The sequence below is a fragment of the Opisthocomus hoazin genome, chromosome 3 (genome assembly GCF_030867145.1).
Source record: "Opisthocomus hoazin isolate bOpiHoa1 chromosome 3, bOpiHoa1.hap1, whole genome shotgun sequence".
In the NCBI taxonomy this organism is placed as follows: Eukaryota; Metazoa; Chordata; class Aves; order Opisthocomiformes; family Opisthocomidae; genus Opisthocomus; species Opisthocomus hoazin.
This window is the reverse complement of record NC_134416.1, coordinates 53,121,013-53,144,221: the sequence shown is the minus strand read 5'-3', so window position 1 is coordinate 53,144,221 and position 23,209 is coordinate 53,121,013. Positions and strand designations below refer to the sequence as shown.

Sequence of the window (23,209 nt, the reverse complement as noted above, 5' to 3'; positions counted from 1 at the left end):
TTAGTTCATAATGACCCCAGGTTTTCTGAGTTTCTAAGAAGAAACAGAATAAAGAGAATTTCATCTTTCTGTGAGGAATGTTCTCATGCCTATGTAAGCAAGGGTCTCAAAGCACTTTGTTGAGCCTAAGGTGATATGCCCCTGTTAGCATGGGATCCAAATACCAGAGGACACCTGCGAAGTAGGACCTGGCATCAACCCTGCTTTGCAGACAGGGAATTCAGACATAAGAGTTTTATGTACTGTTGAAGGTTTCTTATGGCAGGTTCAGACAGAACGTGTGATCTGCCACCTTATCCAGGCCTGTGATTAAGAGCTCACCCTTCCTCCCACAGGAAAGGGAGGCAAAAGAGTTCAATGCCACAAATCTCTGAATTTGCTGTTTACCAGGTAAGCACACCACACATCAAGGGAAAGCCACCTACCCTCGTGAAACAGAAAGCAACTTCCTGAACGTATAATGGCTGAAAGAGGATGCAGCACACTATATAAACCTTCCCCTTACAGCATTTCATGTTGTGGATCTATTTTGCATTATTTTTGGCTTCCTATATTCACAGAGGAGCATCTGCATTTGATTGATTAGCACCTGAACTTGAAAATGTTAGCTTGAACTACACAACATACAAAGGGTTAACTAAGCTGAATAACCATGGAAGAGCCTGGCAAATCTTTGCGGTTTTATATAACCTGGCAACATGAAATCCGTTTCTATTCTTGGATAGATTTCCTTTGCACACCCTCTTTAAAATGTTTACATACAAAATGAACACAAACTGCAGTACCTCTAGGAGGCATTCACAAGGCTAATTTCAGGCAGAGGAAACCAGTCTCTTCCTAGACTCTCTCTTAAGCCCCTAGAAAGACAGTGGCTCCACAACAGAGATCAGAAAAGGATAATTAAAAGTTTAATCATCCTTTCTTTATTTATAATTTGCAACCAGCAAACAAACACGAAAACCCCCCATTGTTATTTTGAAACTTCAAACCAGTAACTCACCTGCATCTGTACCTGCCGGCTCTCACCTCATTTTCAGCTTCACCCAGACAAATGTTCCTGTTCCTCCCAATCTGCCCACGCTCCAAACAACTAACACTACCAACTTTCTGCCCAAACCTTAGTCTAAACCAGTGTGTGACACCAGCCTCAGTGACACTACACGACAGGAGAGACCAAGATCTGAAGTTCTCCTGGAGGGCAAAAGGAAATGTCCCCCTTTCCACTAACTGCAGTGGTCAGGAAGATGAGCCTGCTGACCCTAACACTTGTTTTCCAAAATTCCTCCTACACATCTTGCCTCCTTCTTTCTCCTATATTTCATGACTCATATGCCTAGGCTTAAGATGCAAATTACGATTTGAAATCTCTTTACATCTTCCTTGATGAATCTCTACACACAATTTACAAAGCCTTCCATAAGTCCACTTAGACCAATACAAAACATTTCCCTTATTCATGTGTCACCACCATGGTCTGCTTAAGAGAGTATTGAAAATCTTGATCCTCTGCTACTAAACTGGGAGTCAAATGAGCCTAACAGCCATGATCTACTGATGTTCTAGGCTAAAAAACTGCAGCAAATTTCCATTTTAATTTTTTTAATTTAGGACTTGTAAGAGGAACAGCATGTACCTAAGCAGGGGCAGAAGAGCAGCACTATCCACTAGAGGCCTATTTATACCCAAGGGCATCCAGAGACTCTCATTTTGAGATTCTACCATCAAGGGCTGAAAGCATTCAGTTGTCTTCGCAGCAGCAGCCATGTCATGTTCAATACCATGTAGGAAACGTCTTACAATGCTTTATTGCTCAAATCCAAAATACATCAAACTTTTCAAACCGAAAGTGAGCTATGGAAGTGGTCTTATTTGCTTAAAGCATGAAAAGCATAACACTGAAGTAAGCTGACATTACCCTCATTTCCATAAACCACTGCAACTACTGACTGACATTCTGCAATTTAAGCAAGAGAGGAGTCAAATTTATACTGGCATTTCGACTGTCAGGCAAAAAAGTATGAAGCACGTATAAACCCGCACTCCCATCTACTGCTTGTCACTGTATCAATGAAAACCAAGTGCATACGTCACTTTCTCCTATCCGTTTGCATTACACATACAGAAGGCACAATGCTGGGTATATTCTCAAATGCTGCTTTATATTCAGCCGTGAACCTTTACTGTTTTAGTACAGTACCCACTAGGACAGGATGACCAACAGAACTTCCAGGTTAAGTCATCCTCAAAAATCTGCAACATATATTCTTGCATCTCTACATTGGGCAGTTACTAAAAACAGACTTCTCGAGGACTTCTTCCTCAAAAAAATTTACTCTGGAAGAAGGAATTTTTTTTTTTTCCCCCTACAAACACAAGGTTTCTCCAAACAACGAATGCATAAAGGAAAGGAAAAAGAGTGAGAGGACTTATATTACTTTCTGAAAGCTTTAAAATATTTGATCAGCTCTATTTTGGAGATTATTTAATCTGTGACTGAATGTTGCCTTTTCTCTACTTTCAGGAATTGAACTAAAAAGGAATGCAATCCTTATCTATCAGTTCCAACACAAGACAGTACAGTTTCTATCACAAAATGTAACTGAGTAGAATTAAAATAAAACCACACAAGTTCAATGAAGGGTGGACAAAACTGATTTCTCTATCAGACTCTCTAATTCATGCTTCAATGAACTGCACAGGCAGACTTTGCTCACAAAATTCTGAGGTCCCTTCATCTCAAATCAAAACTTAATCAATTGCTGTTGCAAGGTCTCTTTATGAGAAATCATTCTTTAGAGGACAGACCGCAAAATATTTGCTAGTCATCTATGAAGTACTGTAGCTAATTAAACAAAGTACATTTGTCAAATAAATTAAGTGATACATTATCACTTGCCTTCTCACTCTTAAATTCAAATACAGTAATCTATAATGCATCTCTAATATATCAGCATGAGTTTAAGGGGCCTTTGTTACAACTAGTAAAAACCTCAATTACTCTTCTAAAGGCAAGTCTGACATTCTAATTTTTTTTTTCTATTTTTAACAGGACACTGAATTTAAGCGACACCTCATATATTGCTTTGAATCAAACTGTTCCTTACAGAGAAAATCCAGAGATTAAACAAAGTAATCTTTATTTTCACTCATTTTTTCTTTGAAATCAACAAGAGCCTCTAATTTTTGTTTGTATTTAGTTTCTACTCTGATAAAATGATAGTTTCCCATAAATGTAATTCTGAAAGATTTTCAGATAACCTTAATCTTAACTTACTTCAGCATTTTTCTTCTGGGATTCAAAGAAAAACACATCCTTACAAAATTCTAAAGAAGTCTTTAGAATTTCATTTTCCAAATTGTTTTTTTTAAAGTGTAAAATCTTGTCAGGAAAATAAGTGATAATTTTTTATAAAGGTTAATGCAGTTACTTGCATCTATTTAGTGTTAAGCATAATTTCTCTTCCAGGCTGCCTTTGACCCCCTGGGTGTATCGGTTTTTTCCCTTAAAAAATTTGTGGTCATTGGTGGTTAGCTAAATTGCTTCAGATTAATAAAGTTACCTTTTTCCATTCACGGGTCCCTGACATCTGAAAATTTCATTCAGTAGTGACCATTTGATACCGCTGTCACCTTCTTCATTAATTGTCGGCTAAGAAAAGAAAACTGAATTTTTGTCTGCTAAAGTTCAGGCAGAAATTTCATAGCTAGAACACCCTCAGTTGCTGTCAGATGCTCAGTTTCTCTCAGTTGGAGACGTGATTTGGCACACCTACACCCACTAATGACAGACAGCTCTTCTGAGATGAAATGGCAGCAGGTCAGTTCCTCTAAGCAGCCGAAAGGGAGATGGCAACAGCTTCACAAACACAGTTTAATTATTATTCTGTTCCCAAAGGTGTTGCAGGTGATTGATACACTAAAATTTTATTCTAGATGGTGATAAAAAAACCAAGCTATTCTACTATTCTATTTGCTATCCACACCCAGCAACTGTTTTTCCCAACTCAGACTGTCAGCTCCGTTTCTAATCACTGTACAAGTAACATTAAGCAAATGTGGCATTCGGAACACTTGATGTTTTATACAAACACACAGAAATCCTCACTTATTTCTCTCCCTCTCAATCTCAGTCACTGAGAGATGCATGTTTTTTCAAAAGCATGGAAAAACTATCCATCTAATCAAAAACTAATCATTATTTCAGTCATGTTACTGACCTCATTAGCAGAGAAGTGCAATTCTACCTGTTACTCATTTTTAAAATATGCTGATCTTCCTCTTATGGAGAAGGTGCTTTATACCCAACATCCCCTCCCCTCCAACATCTATCAGATCTCTGACCTGCTGTTACCAAAATCTCTTCCCTTGAAAGACAGTTTGTTTACATGTGAAGGAGTCAATCGCAGAACAGTCATGAGTACAGTTAAATAGATATCTCCCCCCCTTTTAAAAAAATAATTGGAAAACAACATTCTCCAAGTCATTATCAATTGTTTGATAGGCACAAATCCGAAGCTTGTCTGAAGATGCAATCAGTCATTCTCAACTTACAGTTTTTCTTAGAGAAAAGCACAAAAAACTACCAAGAAAGTAAAAAGTAGCCAGTATTTTCTAGTGAGCCAATCACCCATTAGTCACTTTCTTACTTTATGATCAGTAAATGACATTCTTACTTGGACAGAAGGTGGAAAACCTGTTTTACTGATCCACTGATATCACACATTGGTCAATATTTCCATAGAATTAAACAGCATCAAAAGACAAACGCTACTAGGAGTCTCCAGTATGCTCAAGCTGGGCACTCTTCAGAGGAATCCCAGAGGAAAGCCATCAGTCAAGACGACGTTGTACAAATTGATGGTAGAAGGAACAACCCAGGGCTACTGAACACATCTCCAATCCAGGAAGCCTCTAAATTATAAATCACAAGGGCAAAGAAAGTTCTCCAAATTATTATTATAAACTTGCCTTATTTTCACACAGTCTACTCTAGGCACTGTTGCAGAGATAATATGCTAAGCTTGAGAAACCTTTGGACCTGAGCTGGTTCAGTTTTTCTTCTTCTTCTCTGCCAAACAAAACTGTTTTCGTAAGCCTCTGCTTGAGATACCTGGAGCTAGAGGTGACCTGATAAATCTTACGTGGCAGAGGATGATCACCTCGCTCCCATACTAGCCCTCTGCTTAGCTCAAGTAGCATTTCTCCTTGAAACTTCCAGCTATCAGGTTTGTAGCAGCCACAATGTCTCCCCTTGCTGGTATTCACGACAGTCTAAGACTAGGTCATTATGTCCTATAAATATTCCCTATTTAAAAGACTACTTATGATCCACTTGATTAAACTGCCCTGTTCAGAAAAGAAAACTCATCGGAGTCTGATTTGGGCTTTTTGCTTTTTTTTTTTTTTTTTTTGGGGGTGGGGGGGTTGCTTTTCTTTTTTTGGGGGGGGCTTTTTGCTTTTCTTGGACCTACCTAGTTCATCAGTCCCAGTTATTTATTTTTCCCAAAGGGCTGTATGTCATGCCACCAAACCCATTTTACCTCCCTTTCAGGTTCTGCCTTCCCTCCCTTCTGTCTTTCCTCATTCCCCAGCTCACAGCAGCATGACAAGGCAATGTCTCCATGTACAAATGCTTATTGTTACCTTCCATTAGATGTTTAAACAGCGGATTAGGCCTCCTTCCCCCATAACAAATATTTTATCAGTAGCTGGAAAACACTCCTAGATAGGTGCAGTTTCAAATGAACAATTTTCATGATACAGTATTTGGCATTACATGAAATGCAAACATACTTATTTGCTCAGTTTTATTGCTATTTTTTTAAGAAAAAAATGTGACTGTCTATAGCAATATAACTACCTGGAACACTACCTCTATGCCACAAACACTCATTGTACAAGTGCACTATAATATCAAAGGAAAACAACAAAAGCCAAAGAAAAAGAATATTTAGAAAGAAAGCAGGAACAGACACTTAAGTCCTTTCAAATGGTCAAACTTCAGTGTTCTTTGCACAAAAAAAAAAAAAAATCTCTGTTAATTCTGCTGATCACTTCTATGATCAGTAGCAGCATCATCATTCTCTGAAGCACAGACCTTTTTGGCACAGGGTGATCTTAACACGAGGAAAATATTTTTACTTCTCACCTTAAAAAAAGGTGATACTTCTACACATTCACCCATTGTAAGCCTTTACAAACTGCAGCTGCATTAGCTTCTTCCAGACATTTGGAGGGCAGGAAAAGAAACAGCATTGGGAACTGCAGCTCTGAAAAAGCCTGAAATATCAGAAGTTTTCTCAAGGCAAAACTACAGTTTTGGCCAGGCTAGTCATAATGCACCTGCAATATTAATTCTGCATTTTCCACCCTTCAGAATGGCTCTAAGATGACAACCTTCTTCTAATGGTGTCACTGGAATATGATTTAATGATAGAGAATTTAACTAATGATTGATGCGCGAGAAACAGCACAGTCAAAGGCCAAAAACATTTTAATGATAGGAACTGCCAAGAAATAGTTGGACCAAAGTAATATGTAACCATGCAAATCATTAACATGCACCTTAGACATGTAATAGTATAAAGTAAGTTTACCACATTTCTCATAACAGAAGTCATAATAGAGTAAGAACTAATAGTATCTGGCTTACCCTCCTTTCCCACCATCAAGCAGCAAGAAACCACTCTTCTCTGCCATTTCTGGAATCTCATTTTTCTACGGTTTACCTCAGGTGGTAAACAAAATATATTCGTTAGTGAATGTGTCAACTCAAAGAAGCACATTACTGAACACACTGAACTAGCCTTTTTGATCCTTTCTTGGATCTTTGGACCTCGTAGGGGGGACGAAACTAAGAAGGTGATGCTCTTGCTTTGAAGTTGGATATTCTGGAAGTCCTCTGACCCAGAGGAAATACCTGGTTTTCAGGCACAAATGAATGCTGAAAATACAGCAAAAAATTCCAAAATAAACAGATGACTTCTCAAGAAATTCATATGAATGGCTTAAGGGGATACCAGTCTACATGGAGTAGCCCATTTTAGATACCCAGATTAACATCTAGATTTCAAGAAAGTCGATTAGTTATTCGTACTGTGGCATTGCTCATTACAGACTAATCTTTGCTTAAATTGACTCTCAACTATCATTCAACTATGTTTTATTTACAGCATATTAGTGCCAGCCACACAATATGCATATTTTGGTAGCTGGAGAGGCAAGACTGACTGTTTGCCTAGAATACACTGAACCCATCCGTCAGTCACAGCATCTGGCAGTTTTATTTAGGTTATATTTATACATACATTAGTCCTAAATCTGGTGCCAATAGAGTTTTGTTATATTTCATGATCAGTCATAACTTAAGAGGTAGCACACCTCAGCTATTTGCAGATTAAGTCTACCAGAAAGGGACTTCTGCTCAAAGGTTAAATAAATCATGGAGTGTTTATACCTCACTGCAACTACCTCAGCCTACATAAGCCCAGTCTCATCTGCCTATTCATCTTCAAAATAGACACACTGAAGTGTAAAATTCTAACAGAAAATAAGTAGGGTGAAATTAATTTTGCCATGTGTAAAAGGACAAAATAAATTTTTAAAAAATCCAAAAAATACAATAATGATGTCCGTATTGTTTGTTATATTTCACGTATACTTTGTGCTACCCCCCTAATCCAATGAAACTAATTTGAAAGTCACAGGCAAAACCAGTTTTGGGTTTGTTTTGTTGCTTTTTCTGTTTTGTTTTTTTTTGAGATATTCATCATCTCCTCTCTATCACCAGTCCCAAGACTGCAAGAGCAAAACTTTGACATAAGATCAAACAGAGGAAGAGGAAAAATCATCAAATAGTTCTTGTAAAAATACATTTGTTTCACATTTTGTTGCTTCATTGGATATCATTTAATCAGCGGCCAGTCAGTCAACTCTCACTCTATGGTTTTGCTGCTACAAGTAATTTCTTTCATGATTAGGAGTCTATTCATATCTAATGGACTTTATTATTGCATTAATAATTCAGCAACTCCCATGGCAAAAGAGTAAAAAAAGAGAAAAACACATCCAAGTAATTTCCAGTCCATCTACCAACCTTCCTGCCCCATTTCTTTGCCTCCCATCACAGAACACAAGAGATTTGTGTCTTCCCCAGTGTCAGGATTTTACATATTTGATTACCTCTTAGACGACTGCTAGTAGGCAGAAAAGATTAGACATCTTGAGGATTTTATATTCCTATGGAAATTCTTGTTTCTAAGGAAAACATATTTCTGTCACCTTTATTAATAACTGTTCTGTGGAGCTACTCACCTTGAGTGTTTCTAAATAGCTTATAAATCAAGCAAAAAGTTCATGAAAAGTCTTGATTCTTTGGCCCTACATCAAGAGGAGAGCTGCAGATCTTTCTGGAAAGTGTACCATAATTCTTGACTGCAGTTACAGAATCATCTTAAAACAATGACATTTAATGAATTATGTACATAACACACCTAAAGTAACAGGCTGCATTTTACACACAATTCGAGCGTCATGACCTGTGTCAACAGATTGTAACCCGTTAGTTCTCAGTAGCAGGCAAGGCATATCATACATCAATGAATCTTTAATGATAGCGAGAGAGAGCCAGAAAAAACGAAAAACTAAAATAAAACTAATGCATCTACATGTGTTTTCTTCATTTATCTTACCATGCTTCACCTGAAAAGTGTACTTTAATACTTCAATATACTGTAGTATGGGGTTTTTTTTAATACAGTAACACTATTGCAACAGAGATTCCACTGCATTATTTGGCCACTAAATGGTTTTCCAGAAAGAAAGAAATAATTTTGCGTAGACTAGTGGAGCAAAAAGTGAAATTCTATTGATCCAGCTTTATAAAAGTTTTGCTAATTTAATCTGCTCCTTTAACTGCCACTGTCATGAGGCCAAAGTCAGCAAGAATAAATTTTAAAAATACCAAGGTTCAAGGATATTAGGTGGAAGAAACCAAAAGCTTCCCTGACTTTTAGCCATCCTTTAACAAAAAAGCTACAGCTTTTCTTACTCCACTGTTATCTCCAAAGCTCTCTACAAAAGCTAAAGCTGGTGGCTTTTCCCCAGCCAATCTCCATCAATAACAGCTTTTTGGAACCCTCCTGTTTGCGTCCGTCAAGAGCACAGACCTGATGTTGTCCCCTTCCGGAGGAGCAGATGACCCACCCATGAAGTCTGCATAGTGCGCGCCGCTCTATTTTCATTCCCACTGAAATGCTGCCAAGAATGGCCACAGCTTCTGGAGTGAAGGAGGACAGCAGGAATCACACTGCAACTCTCAGCTACACAGAGAAAACATTGTTTGCACATCACAGCAAATGGGTCTCTTCACTGGAGATCCACAGACCCCATCTCAACCCAAGAAAGCAAGACCCTTGTTCACATTAAGGCTTGCACAAACACATATTTGGGAACCATCAACAGCTGCATAAGAGCAGGAATGTACTTTTCTTTTTAAATAACATTTGTGTCCTATCTATACCATTCTCTGAAAACACAGTATGGTTATGCAAAGTCAAAGTAACCTCTCCCGGTATACACCTCTGAACAACAGAAAAACTATATTTTTGGCAACAAAACTATTGTTTTGGCAACAAAAAGAAAAACTCAGGAACAACTGTGTTTTTTTCTCTTTCTGGGGTCTGTCTGCTCTTTTTAAAAGTTTAAGCATGATCAAAAGCCAGAGAGAAAACTGCCTTTGTACACAATGCTTACTTTTATTATTTCCTATTAGACATATTTTCTTTCCTTAACAGAGCTATTTTGTGGAAGAACAGTGAAGCATCAGGCACTGATATTATCCTGTTTCTATTTAATACAGCTGAGTGCTTCCAGCTGCAGCTAATAGAACTCATGCACCGCATCTCCCTAGTTGATCATAATCAAAACCAAAAATCCCCCAAACCCTCTTTTCTGTTACAAATAATTTACCAAGAGGCAATATGGACATACCTAGGATACAACTGCATGACTTTAAATAACCCCAAGTTCACTTGAGCTATTTCTAAGTGCATGTTTGTATTAAGCTTAGATTATGATATATCTTGGCAGAAAGTATTACAAACCTTTAACAGCTTCTTCCTCCATCTATCTCTTATACACGTACGTACAGCTAGACAAGTTCTTCTATTGCTAGATTATAATTGGTACTGAAATGACCTGGTCCATTCCAATCACATTAAATATAAAATCAATTAACACCTGCTCTTCTTTCACCTGGCATTTGCTCACAGTGAAATTTAATATTGATTCTGAGTATTCTTAACCTTAGGCTGCTGATCTTTAGTTACTTTTCTGGATGTTGCACAGTGTCCATGACATGCAGAAGCTGTCCCCTGAGGTGCATGTCAAATTCTGTGGCTATTAGGCCATCATCCAATATGTTCTAGGGCAATGAAATTCTTTTCCAGGAGATAAGTATTGCCTTACTCTTGCTCGAGAAACTCTATGTTCCAACACCAACTACTTTCTTAGAGCCTTCCCCCCTCCCCGTTGTCTGCTTGGCTCACAGCAGGTTTTCTGCCTGTGAACCGAACTCCTTACAACCACTGCCTCAACTCCAGTTACCCTGTACCCCACTCCCCGCCATTCCAGGAACTTCTGAGCTGCAGCATCTCTGAATCCAAACAAAACCAAACCCCAAAAAAACCACAACAAAAACACCAGAGTGAAAAAGTAAATTTAAGTCAACGATCTCTACATGACTTTCCTCTACCATTAGTTTGGAAAGGGCTAGCTTTGACCATGTCCTGCTTTTTTTCTTAGAATATTACAGAACTGTAAACAGAAAACTGATTATTAAACAAGTGATGTGAAGTCTTGAATTTTCTTTGCTTAGCATCCTTATTCACCTCAACAACAACAAAAATTTCTGTCAATCCTCAGATATCTTGATAACTCATGTCATTGTCCCTTGTAGATGGTGCCAAGCATAGCCCCTAGGAAGCCAGAGGATCAAGAGATAAAAACTGTGCCTATTCAGCCTGATTTTGCTAAAGCTATGCACTGTGAATTCCTGCCAGGATCGTGTGATAGAAAGCTGCATGGTCAATATAAACAAAATCATTTGAAACAACAAAGCAGTGAGGGACAAATTGTATTTTCTGGCAGGTACATCACAGGTTTAATAGAGGTCAGTGATAGTCTTGGATGTTGTTACAGTGTGGAGGCTCTCAATGCGGTAAGGAAATAATCGTTTTCGGTGGATATGAGTGGGACTGGAATGAGTGGGAGTTCCTACAGAACTACTGTAGTGGATAGTATTTTCTAGGTTGCAAAATACTGTTGTTACTTGCTGCCAACTACTGCTTTCCAGACAGTACGGGACACTGCTACACATCTTCACTAAATCAAGATGAAACCAATCAAACTCCAAAACAAATGGACATGTGTGATATTTTACTCCCCATCACTTTACATCAAGTGAGGCTCATACATGCCCGGGAAGTCTCATCCATATACAGGGCAATGCTTAAAATATAGTATATTTTGCCATTTTCTTGAGTAACATTTATAGTTTTAGGAAAAGACAACACTTCAAGGTGATTTGGTCACTGACCCTGACTTTGGATAGACATGAACAAACTTTGGAGAGTATTGTTTTGGTGTGGGTTGTTTTTTTTTTTCATTTGTGGGCTTTTATTCAATTTTGGGGTTTGGGTATTTGTTTTGGTGTTTTTTTATCTGTTTAAACATCTCATCTGATAGTACCCAACTAACTTTCCTTTGTGGCATTCACTCCGCATTCACTCCCACAAGGCTCAAGGCTGGAGGAGCTGAGGAAGGAAAACACTATATGCTGATGTGACGTGAAGCTTCCCAGTTTCCAGCTGACAGTTATGAAATGCCTTCCACAGAAATATTGTAAAACATAGAAACATTCTTTTTCTTTGAATGTGCCATTAACATAAACACAACAAAAAAATACAGAAGTTATGCGAGACGTTTGTCTGAAGCAGCAGGGACTCAAACTTGAAAGCCCATCCAATCTCCATGCTGCCATGTCATGATGATTGCCTTTAAAAATAAAAAAGAATAAAAAATAAAACCAGGTATTCCATGTATAAAAAACCCTAAAGGATATTTTCTCCTTTCTTGAACCTTTTGCTCTGAGAAATACATCACGTTTTTTCCAAATAAATCATACACTTGATCTATAGATCATGAATCTCTTGTTCAATGAAATGGCTCCCTTTACTTGTAACCTGTCAGCCTCCTGATATTTAAATGGTTATTTCACAGATATTGCAAGATTATGAAGAATTGTCCCTAGTTTATGGCAATAACGTGTTTACATTAACATCAAACGAGTAAAATGGAAGTAAACAGACAGAAAAAAAGGCTCTTGAGACTGAACAGCAAAACAATTCTTCCGTATAAACTGATCCCCATGTATCCAAATATCTGACTGCAGTGAGAAGACAGGTTTCAGTTTTCCTACCATTAGTCCCTACTCCCACACAAAGAAGGGAAATAAAGAGGCTACTAAATATCCATGCATACATATACGTATACACACACACTAAAAACAAATACCAGAATGTCTAATTTAATTCTAGTAAGAAACCGAAGGTTTCCCTTGGAATTTTGCAGAGACCACATCACATGCTTTAATAGGGCTGTTTCTAATCAAGCAATATATCAAAGCAGTTCGACATCAGACACACAGGTAAGCAGCCTTAAATGTACTCTAGCAGCAATCACTTGCCATTCTGAGAATGTGCAGCAGACTTACAGAAAATAGAACAAGTCAGGAACAGAGAAAATTTTATCTCAAGTTTTTTCTGCTGTTATTTCTAAATTATGATCTGCCAGATAAAAATCAGCTTTCCAGCCTTCTTGCTTTCTAAGGCTATATGTGTGTCTTAAATGCTACTGCATCATACAATCAGCGCACTGAAGAAACAAGACCGCAGGGCTTCATTACCAGAATGATCAGCTTTTAAGGAAAGGACTTCCTGGAACCGAAGAGGTGCTATGAATTTAAAGTTATTAAAAGTAACAACAATGGTGGACAATAACTGAAAACTGACCACTCAATGACAGCACATCTGTTAGAAAATTATGCAAAAGTTGAATAACTCATAAATTGTGCAAAAAACCCCATAGCTACTTAACAGAAAGAATGATTGCTGAGGGCTCCAAGTAAAATCACATTTACAAACGTCATCTAGATGTTCAGCTCCAAGGATCTGAATAACTGCAAAACAGTGTGAAGACTACCTATACACGTTTTGTATCCAATTCAAAAGAGCACTTTGAAGACAACATGACTGACACTCAACCTTCCCCAGAAAGAGGACACCCCACTTCACAAGTGCTCCAATATCAAGCCAAAAACTCCTCCAGCAGGAGTTACAATACAAATTCTAAAGTGAATTCAGTTACATACTTATAGATATAAGAAACTTCTAGTAGTCCATTTAAAAGTCCTGTTGGAAAATAGGCAAGGAAGAGTATGTTCAGGTGCCCTCAGTACAGTTAAGATACATGCTATACCTTTCTAGAAGTAGACCTCTGCAGTCTAGGTATGAACAAGGGTGGGTGGGTTGTCAAAAGCTTATACACAATAAGAAAGGAAATGTCATCAGCTTCCCCTCAAACATGTTATTGAATATATATCCAAGAGGAACCCCCCAAAAATGATCCCATTTAGTTTCTTTTGTACAACTGGAACATGGAAGATAAATACCAAAGGATTAAAACATACCACCAACACAGACACACTTGTCCACTATACCCTCAAGAAAACAGCATTGCAGAAGTTTCTTTTAAGAAAGAAGGATTTCTAAAATTAGATGCAATTTAGCTATAGGAATGATAAATGTAAAATGAATGAGAAGCAAGATTCAGGGCGGCTAAACAGCCAGACCTAGGAAGAACATCCTCACAAACAGATAAATACAGCCTTAAAAGTTATATGCTGCAATATGAAATTTTAACTTCTTTTTCTTGAAGCTTCTAGGTTTTGCAGCTGCTGAAGACAGGGTGAGACTCTACAATCACTAGAGCTCTGAGAACCATCATTTCTTATATTTCGTTTTTACTTGTGTTTTTAGATCATTACGGTTTGACAAAGTATCCGTCCCTACCTGTTTCTTAACAGAATTTTTTGTGCAAAGACAATTGCTCTCTCCCTACAGCTAGCATCCACTTCAAGGGGGGGGGGGAAAAGGAAACCAATTTTATGTTATAAAGTGAAATTCACCTAACAAAATCTTCTAGTATTTCTGGGACTTCAACAACTCTATACTGCTCACCAAGCAGCATTTACTGAGCTTATTGGATCCTTTTTGTTTCGTGCTTCAATCCAAAAATGAGGCAGAAATTCAAAAAAAGCAAAGAAACAAAAACACTTTACACAGAGAAGACGGCATATTCTGACTAGAAGGTTAAAATCTAAACACACCCAGCCTCATTAGAACAGCCTCGTTAGTACTTGGGCATTGTAAAACAGGAATATTTGCTTGCCATACCACTGGTATTCTCCACTGAGGTAGCAAGACTCCCACAAACTACCCAAGACTTCGACAACAGAAATATTTCAAGGTTACTAAAAGAACTAAATTATTAATCATTAATAACCATTATTGAGCAGTGTCCTTTTCTCCTTTATTTACAAACCCAGTTTCTACAAATGTATTAGTTTAATGTATAGGAAAACTATGACTTCCATGTAAACAGTTGCATTTGCAATACGTTACATCTGTGTCCTTTAAGTCACATCAATGTTGCTCCACTTAGGCAAGGTTTCAATAAAAAAAAATAAAAATCAACCCACACAAACAGCAAAGACTAAACATTACCGTATGTATGCACACATTCATTTGCTAGTTAGAGTATCAAGATAAGGAAGAAGCTCACTCGACAGACTCAAAATATCTTACCAGACTACCAAAGGACCCAGAAGGTCCTCTTAGATTACCAGGTCTGGCAAAGTGGGGAAAAAAGCCCACCTGCTTACACCGACTAGTATGGATACAGCCTGGATGGCTACAGCAATAGCAGACTAAATTGAGAAAGCTCATGCTAGCTCATGGGATTTCAAACTTTTCTTAAAATTGGATTTTTATCTGAATTTTTCTTCTGATTCTTCACAAAAAGAAGAGCTGTGGCCTGAGGAATAGGGATGAGGTCTGTGTGATGAAACTACTCAGGAGCTGGATGCACAAAAGCACACAGGCTGCAGAAGAATGCCTGCGCACCTGCAGACTGCTGTAAAGCTGGTACCCTGAACAAGAAGCAGAAAGCATGCAGAAAAACCTGAAAATCCTTAAGGTGAGATACAAAGCTGCTGAGAAAGAAAAAAGGCAGAATTTATCACCCTCAGAAACCAGAAATCTATGGGAGGACACAGGCAGTCCAGCCTTCTTCACGTTAATCAGTATTTCCTGGGGGGCAGTATGACCACTAAAGTAGTCCTTCATAATAATGAATTTACTAAGCATACTTCACAAAAAAATTATTATGTAAACTTTAAGAGGAGGAAAAAAAAAAACCCCAACCAAAACACAACAAAACCCCATACAACAAGCCCAGCATACAGATCTATTCACAGTGAATATATTTATATATGGAGAACTTCAAGTGCTCCATATATATTACATTATCATTGTTAATGTCGATGAAATTTTCAGCCAGATAAAGTCTGTATGTGTTGGCACTCATGTCGGACTGTTCTCGACCAGTCTGTTCCCCACTGCTCCACTGAGGTGAACTGAAGACACCCAACAGAAGGGCTCTGCTACATCTAAGTAAGGATCTATCATCCTGTCTTTACACCCTCCATGGGCAGAGCTAAACCAAGAAACTCGACTGTTCTCTGTCTGCTAATGTCTCTGAAAAACCATCAGAGAGAAGCACCAGGTAGCTAGCAGCTGTTTCTTACACATCTCTAAATGAAAGATTTTCTCTTTTTTAAGGTAGAGATGATGAACGTGACGAGAAATAATCTGAGGAGTCCAGGCACTGCAGGAAGAAGCAGAAGACATGGCTGCACTAAGAGACACATCCAGTTGCCAAGCCTGCGGGTGCATCTGAAGTAGACGGACAGTATGAAAGATTAAGGAAGGTGTTCCTGGGCTGGATAAATTTGAGAGATCAGAGGAAAATAAGACAAATGGGGGAACAAAATCACAGTTATGATCTCAAAGATGTGAAGAGCAAGTAGAAAGAAGAGAGAAGAAAAGAGAAAGAAGTCAAACTATGAAAGAAAGTGGCATTAGGTCTAGCATGAAAAGTTATGAACAGCAAAAAAGAAAAAAGGTGGCAATGAGAATGGTGAGTATGAAAGCAAATAGTCTGACTTTAATACAGTAGGACAAACACTAATAAGGAATACCATATTGCCACATAATTTTCCGATTCCCTACAAAATCTACATCTGATTGGGAATCATTCACACCACAGCTAGCAGAGCCTGAGAAATGAGCATTGCAAACAACAATCAAGTAAAACGTAGCATGTCTTCCAATGATTGTGATTTATAAAGGCTCCAGGTCAGATATTCAGAGGAATGGGGTGGTAGGCAGCAGCACCTCACTGGTGCAAACCAGATACTTTCCTAAACTCACACACAGCCAATTTTCCATCCTTCAGCAACCAAATGCAAACATGAATGCTGTAGGTCTTAAGCACGGCACTGTGGAAGATAAAAATAGTTCTGCCTACAACAAACACTTGTCTCTACAGGCTCATAGCACAGCAGGCACGAGAGGAGCACGAGGCACACTTTCCATTTCTTAGTAGAACATCAGATCACATGCTCAGTCACTTGCACATCAAAACTAGCTCTCTTACAGCTGTGCGACTAGTGATACGATTAAAGGAGCACACAAAATCCTTGTAAAGATACTTGCCAATTTGCGATTCTCCAGATACAGCTCATCCCCAAAAAAGCCACGGTGCATAACACATGGCAATATGAAAAACACGGGGGGAGTGCAAAATGCCCATAAGTAAACTAATGTACATGTTGAATATGCAGATACGCTTTATTTTGTATCAACTCATCAGCAGCATACTGGAGGGGGGGGGGGAGGAACGTTACAGAACTGAGCTGCAGAAGGTTTAGAGGAGATACAGGTGTTTGAAATAAAAAAGAATGGCTCTCTACATGTTACATTGGAAGAAGAGGAGGCAAGAGCAGACACCAAAGAATGATTTTTTGCCATGTTCTTTCCGACGTGCATGACCTAGTGACTATAGAGAATGCCAAAATTAGTTGCTATGGATCTTGCTGAAGTGCTGTCACAACAGCAGTCCAGTGAGATAGAAGAGCACTCAAAATTGCAGCCACACTTCAAGCTCACTAACCATTCTGTTATTCTCCAATAGTTTCTATTTTATTATGGAAATGTTTTCACATGGGAATGACTTATGTATACAAGAAGCAGCCTCTCTTACAAAGAAGATTATGGCAATACATCAAAGAAAACCCCAAAGAAAGCATCTGGTTGCCCAAAAGAACACGGTATGTTTTAATTCCCCCTTTATTATATTTTTCCTGTTTCTTCTTAATGGTAGATACATGCAGACAAAAGAAAGCAGTGGAAAAAACACAGTGAAAAATAGTAACAAGGAGCACTGCAGGGAAAGAAAGGTTAATTACAGCACAAGAAAAGATGCAAGGAACGTGAAGAATGTCAGCAAGTAAATAAATCAATAATCTACAGTCATCATCTACATTCCTGAACTACCTTGAAAGCAAGGATATATGGCTTTAGCATTCCTGACAACAGTAGAGATTTTCAAGGAAGATGGCCTCCATAGCTCACTTTGTTTCTGCCAGCACTCTTGTGCCAACAGCTGATTACAAGGGAACTTTTCCCAAGGGAGCCTGCACTACCTCTTTTAACAGTTTTGTTAATACGAGCTTGTAAATACACTGGACCAGCCCAGAAACATTACCAAGCTGAAATTAACGTTGGGATCTTTGCACTTAGTTGAAAAAAAACAGTAAAGGTTATTGTCAAACAATTGCAACAATAATACACTGGGTCCCCCCTCACCGCTGCTTTCTGAAATATACCGGAGCTTAGCAGCTCATACAGCAGATCAATAAAGCCAGAAGACTAATGTGGTTTTACAGATGTATTTCTTCACAGTGGTATCAGCATACTATAAAGTAAGAGTTTTACAGAGGAAATGGAAGCTGAGCAGTAGAGACAAGAGGACATAAAAGTCAGGACTTCTTAACAAGCTGGAAACATTCCATATTGTTAACAGGAAAAAAAACCCTGAAAAACAACCAACCAACCAAAAAAAATCCCGAAACAAGTATGCAACTAAAGTCAAGAATATACCGTCAAGTAACACAGCACAACAGAAGTGGGTCTCCAGAGCAAATAAGGACCTTTCTGACATCCACCGTATCCACATTTTGGGGGGCAGGGGGGTTACCTCAGACTAACTCTAGACTGGTCCTGTGAACTGAGCATCCACTAGAGGTTGAGGTAAATAGCCTGGTTTAGTTTCATCCATACAGGAACCTAAATCAACCTGTTGTATAAACCAAAATACCATAAATGGGGAACAACAGAAGTTCAACTCAGAACTGTAGTCCTGAGTTAATGCTAACACAGATTTACCCAAAGCTGTAAGAAGGCTCTGATGCCATACATAAAAAAGTCTTGTAGGTCCAGTATCTAACTGTGTCTCAAATGAACAACAAAAAAAATTGCATGATTCCACATGAACATTGTTGCTTTTAAGACATAGCAGTAATTCTCCAAAAATTGCTTTGCCACACAAAAAATGTACAACGCCCACAGAAAATCAGCATACAGAATTATTTCTAGACTGGACTTGCTTGGCTTCATGCATGCACAATATGCTTTTGCAAATGAAGCTGATACTATACTATTAGGTAGCTGGGGGCATCTTTTCACGTGACTCAAGAAATTTCTTAATGCTTATATGAAGCATAGCAACTAAAACAAGTCTGTTTTCAATGCCATTCTACTGCCAAACAGGGTGACTCCCCTCAACTGTCCACAAGTATTCAACAAACTTTATAATCATCTTTTAAATAACAGATGCACTTACATTAAAAATCATAGAATCATTAAGGTTGGAAAAGACCCCCCAAGATCATCAAGTCCAACCATCAAAAACAAGGAGGAAAGAAAACCTACTGTACCTGTATGTTGTTCTTCAATCCAAGCTTGCAGATACATGAAGAGGAGTAAACCAGCTACTCCAAACATCAGTACAGACACAAAGACTTGTCTTAGGTTCATGACCCTATCAGAGGGCTACTTTTCAGCTTTCAGAAGGACGCATGGCTCATTTTTCTGAAGTTTCAGCGTGCCTGTATCTCCTTCGGTGTCTGCCCCCGAGAGACTGATCTGGAATAACAAGAGATGGAGCTAGTTCTTGTGTTACATTTTTATTGTTCACCAGAGATTGTGTAAACAGCATACTATATACACACTGAAGCTCTCAAACTATTACTTTCAATGCTTAGATTTGTGTTCACGATCTCGACAATCTTTCCATCCTTGGATGAGTTTCAAGAGGAAGTGCCTCGGCATTGGTTTAGCCTACGCTTTGGGAAGTCATACTCTGATGTTTACCCTCAAACATGAATCCAAACTGAGTTTTGCAGGGTTAAGGAAGGTCAGCATAAGACACTATCTGTAGCGCAGTAGAAAGGGAATTAGTGGATCATCTTTTACCCACCTAATCTGCAACATGGGAAACAGTTATCAAGAACCCAATTCTTGCCACTAAGTTCAATGGAAATGACATCAAATGTAAAATCTTACCGAACAACCTCCTTTCTTGTACAGAAGAGGGCTCAGAAAAAGGAAGTAACTTACCTGATACCCTGGCACCTGCCACAAAGGGACCATAACAAAGGGGCCAGTTTATAACAACAGAACATAGAAGACACTGTGGATCATAAAAAAGCCAACCCCTTAAGCTGAATCAGAACGCGTTCACTTTGAAAGCACGTTACTAGAAGCCGAAGGGCAGCTGTTGAAACTTGCCTGCACAGTAAAAGAAAACGCGTTGAGATTCAATACAATGGACACTCTTGGAAGTGAGTATCTGATACAAGTGTCTGGTAAACTCCCTCAAAGAATGCAAAGAAAAACTCAAGCTTTTAAAGGAAGACCGCCTACTGAAAAATACTTGAAAGAGAAATCTGTTAAAAAAAGAGAGCTAAAGTACATGTGCATCTAAACAAACAGAAAAGAAAACGCAGGCATTTAACAGTTATTCTGAAATGTACAAAGTACTGCATGTTCCACAAGTTTATAATTTTAAATAACTCAGCACTGTTACATCTATAATTGCTGAGTTTCTAAAAATACACATAAGGCTTAGCAGGAACTCCCATTACAAATAACTGTTGAATGAGCAAAGTAACTATGTTAGAAAAAGACCAAATATTTCAAGAACAACAAAAGCGTGTTCAGAACTTTACAGATTTTTTCCAGTTCTGTGCCATTAAAAGTATACACTTCTCTGAAGCACAAACTTGTCTGCAGAAAATGTAAACCAGAGTTTAAATATTAATCAATTTATATGTAATTGTTCTGAAGAAGACAGATAGCTAGACATTAACAGAATGTCATTGTTCTGTCTGAAGTATGGGTCATGAAGTATCTGGTTCAAACCTGCAACACGGAAGGAAGATGAATAAGTGCTTTATTCCACTTAGTTCTTTCTGCCTTGACTCTGCATAGATGGAATTTCCTACACAACATATACACGTGCCTGTTTGCAGCTGTTGTGATGATGCACAGGATTGGAAGAAAGCAGTGAAGATTAGGCAAAAGCAAGGAAAACACTTGGAGAATTTTCTGTGAAATGCATTTTGCAAGGATGTGGGTAGCGGAGTCTCCTTCCAGCGAGCTCTTCGTTAGCTGTTGTCGCTTGCACCTTTTCCTACAGTGCCTTCAGCATTCTCAGACTCCCAGTCTTCCTTATCTACCCTAAAAAGTTTACTTAGATCTTTGCAACTAACTTCAGTCATGCAGCAAATGCACTGTTTGCATGTCCTCAGAAATCACTCTGCTGATGAGGCAGAAGCCTCCCAGCATAGCAATGCTTCAAGAACCATTAGTCAAAGGACCAACAAATACAAACCTCTTCTGTCTTCCCCCAGACAAAAGCTGTGTTGTTCATGTAACAGGACATCGACAGCATCTGGATTACAAAAAAAAAAAAAAAAAAAAGCCAAATAAATAAGACATGAAGGCCTGAATGAGTATCTCTGAAAGAAACAAATTAAATTGCAGGTACTAGAAAGCAGGAATTGGTTTCCTTTGGAAAAGATGTTTGGGATTTGTAACTTTCTTATAATAAAAATGCAAGCAATCAAGACACGCACAATGAATGGTGGCATGCTTCCAAATAAGCCCACTTGTGTGGTTTTGTCACTTGTTTCCATCTCTGACTACACAAAACTCTTGCATTTGCAGACCTCCCTTCTGAAAACCAGCGTCCTTGAGTGGGCAAGAAAAGCTTTCTCAGGCCACACGGATGGTGCTGAAAGCAAAGTATCTCGCACAACATCTCCATCAACATTTCCGACATGTGTAGGCTGGTACTCCTGCTCTCTCCAGCCACTTACTCTCACTACCCCTGACTGCTCATCTCTTGCCATCACCTTGAGGGCTTACACACCTGCACAGTAACATTCAGAAAGCTCATCCAGCTAATAACTGCACCAGAAAGAAGGAATGGGGACTTTCATGCCAAAGGAAGTCAGGAAACACTGGTTTAATCAAACTACAGCCCACAAAGGATTTACACAAGGAATAGTGCCGATGGTTTTTCCTTTCGCAACACCAGCAGCCATCGCACGTATCCATGGTGCGTGATGGCATAGGATATACTGCTGACCTTCCCAAACATCATCATGGTTGCATGCAGCACCATCTACAAACCCTGCATCATCACCTTTCAGATGCACAGTAAAAATTAGGAGCATTTCCAAGCAATTTAATCTGTGAATAAGAAAACAGACATTTTTCTACTAGGGTAGTTTCAGTTTTGAGTGGACTGAAGTCCCTGAAAGGCAATAGCCGTTCCAGGTACATTTTTTTTAAACTACCAAACACACCCTAAAACTAATTAACTCCACCATCACAGCCACTACATTTATCTTTGTACAAAGAGTTTTCATGCTGCTTGCAATTAGTTTAAATTATTTAAATTTAATTTATATGAAACTGTACTCTTTTTTTATGTGTTGGCTAAGTTTTAAGACTAGTTTTAAACATGAGTAACATTAGTTTTAATTAATACTACCTATTTTAGCACAGGTTAGACTCCAAATACATTAAACCCATACAAAATCTGAAGCTATTCTGCTACCTTATAAGATTTTTAAAGGCTTTTCAGCTTGAATAAGTAGGTTAATTTATTTAACACAGTGATTTGTCATCCACATACGAAAAAATGATAGCAGCATTAAAAAAAGTCTGTGCCTACGAATCTGCTAGCAGACCTTGAAAAATGGCCACACAACACTGACAAATTTGCTCCTTTAGTATTAAAAAGCAATGGTCATGGATAACACTCTCTAGTGTCCTGGCAAAGAGGAAATACCTGCAAATATTCTTTAACCAAGATGAATGCTCTCTTGTGGCTGTGAAGGAAGAGCCAACAAGCAATTACTTTCAACCTAAGTATTTTCAGAAGAGATCAGATGTATCCAGACAGAGGCTCAGCATCCCTAGTTAAGCTGTAAATCTTTCACTGCCCTGAGTTCTGGGCAACATGGCTCCACTGCACGATAGCTTGACCATCCTGCTGGATAGGATGCTTGCTATGGGGAAACTAATGCAGCCTAAGAAACTGCTGTGTCCCTCTCACCTCTGCTGAACTCAGTTCTTTCTTTAGCCCAACCTCCCCTCCATCTCTTTTGGAAGTATGGACCCAGTGTACTATTCATTTCAATTCAAGTCTTCACAGAACACGTCATAGTGACCCACGCACCACAAAATCTCAAGTCCTTTTGAGTACTGAAAAGAGATTACTACATATTGTTCTTATCCATCGTGGAGAAACAGTTAATCTGGCAGACAAAAACACTACATGCCTTAGACAACACATACCTCTTTGCGGCATAAATTTAGAAACTTGACAAGTTTATATTCATTCACTTCTGAAACCAAATTGTTTACTTCCATTGTCAAATTTAAGAGTTTCAGGA

The 23,209-nt window shown here is 38.6% G+C and overlaps 1 protein-coding gene across 20 annotated transcripts in view; it reads right to left on the bottom strand.

The window, feature by feature from the left end:
- CHST9 (carbohydrate sulfotransferase 9) overlaps positions 1 to 23,209 on the bottom strand; it is a 147,078-nt gene that overhangs the window by 68,916 nt on the left and 54,953 nt on the right. For all 20 annotated transcript variants that reach the window (XM_075416269.1, XM_075416260.1, XM_075416281.1 and 17 more), the window contains 2 exons: positions 21,136 to 21,195; positions 19,178 to 19,385 (listed from right to left, as the gene is read on the bottom strand). In XM_075416269.1, coding sequence (XP_075272384.1) covers positions 19,178 to 19,277 — 100 coding nt within the window. In that variant the 5' untranslated portion in view covers positions 19,278 to 19,385; positions 21,136 to 21,195. The remainder of the gene's footprint in view (positions 1 to 19,177; positions 19,386 to 21,135; positions 21,196 to 23,209) is intronic.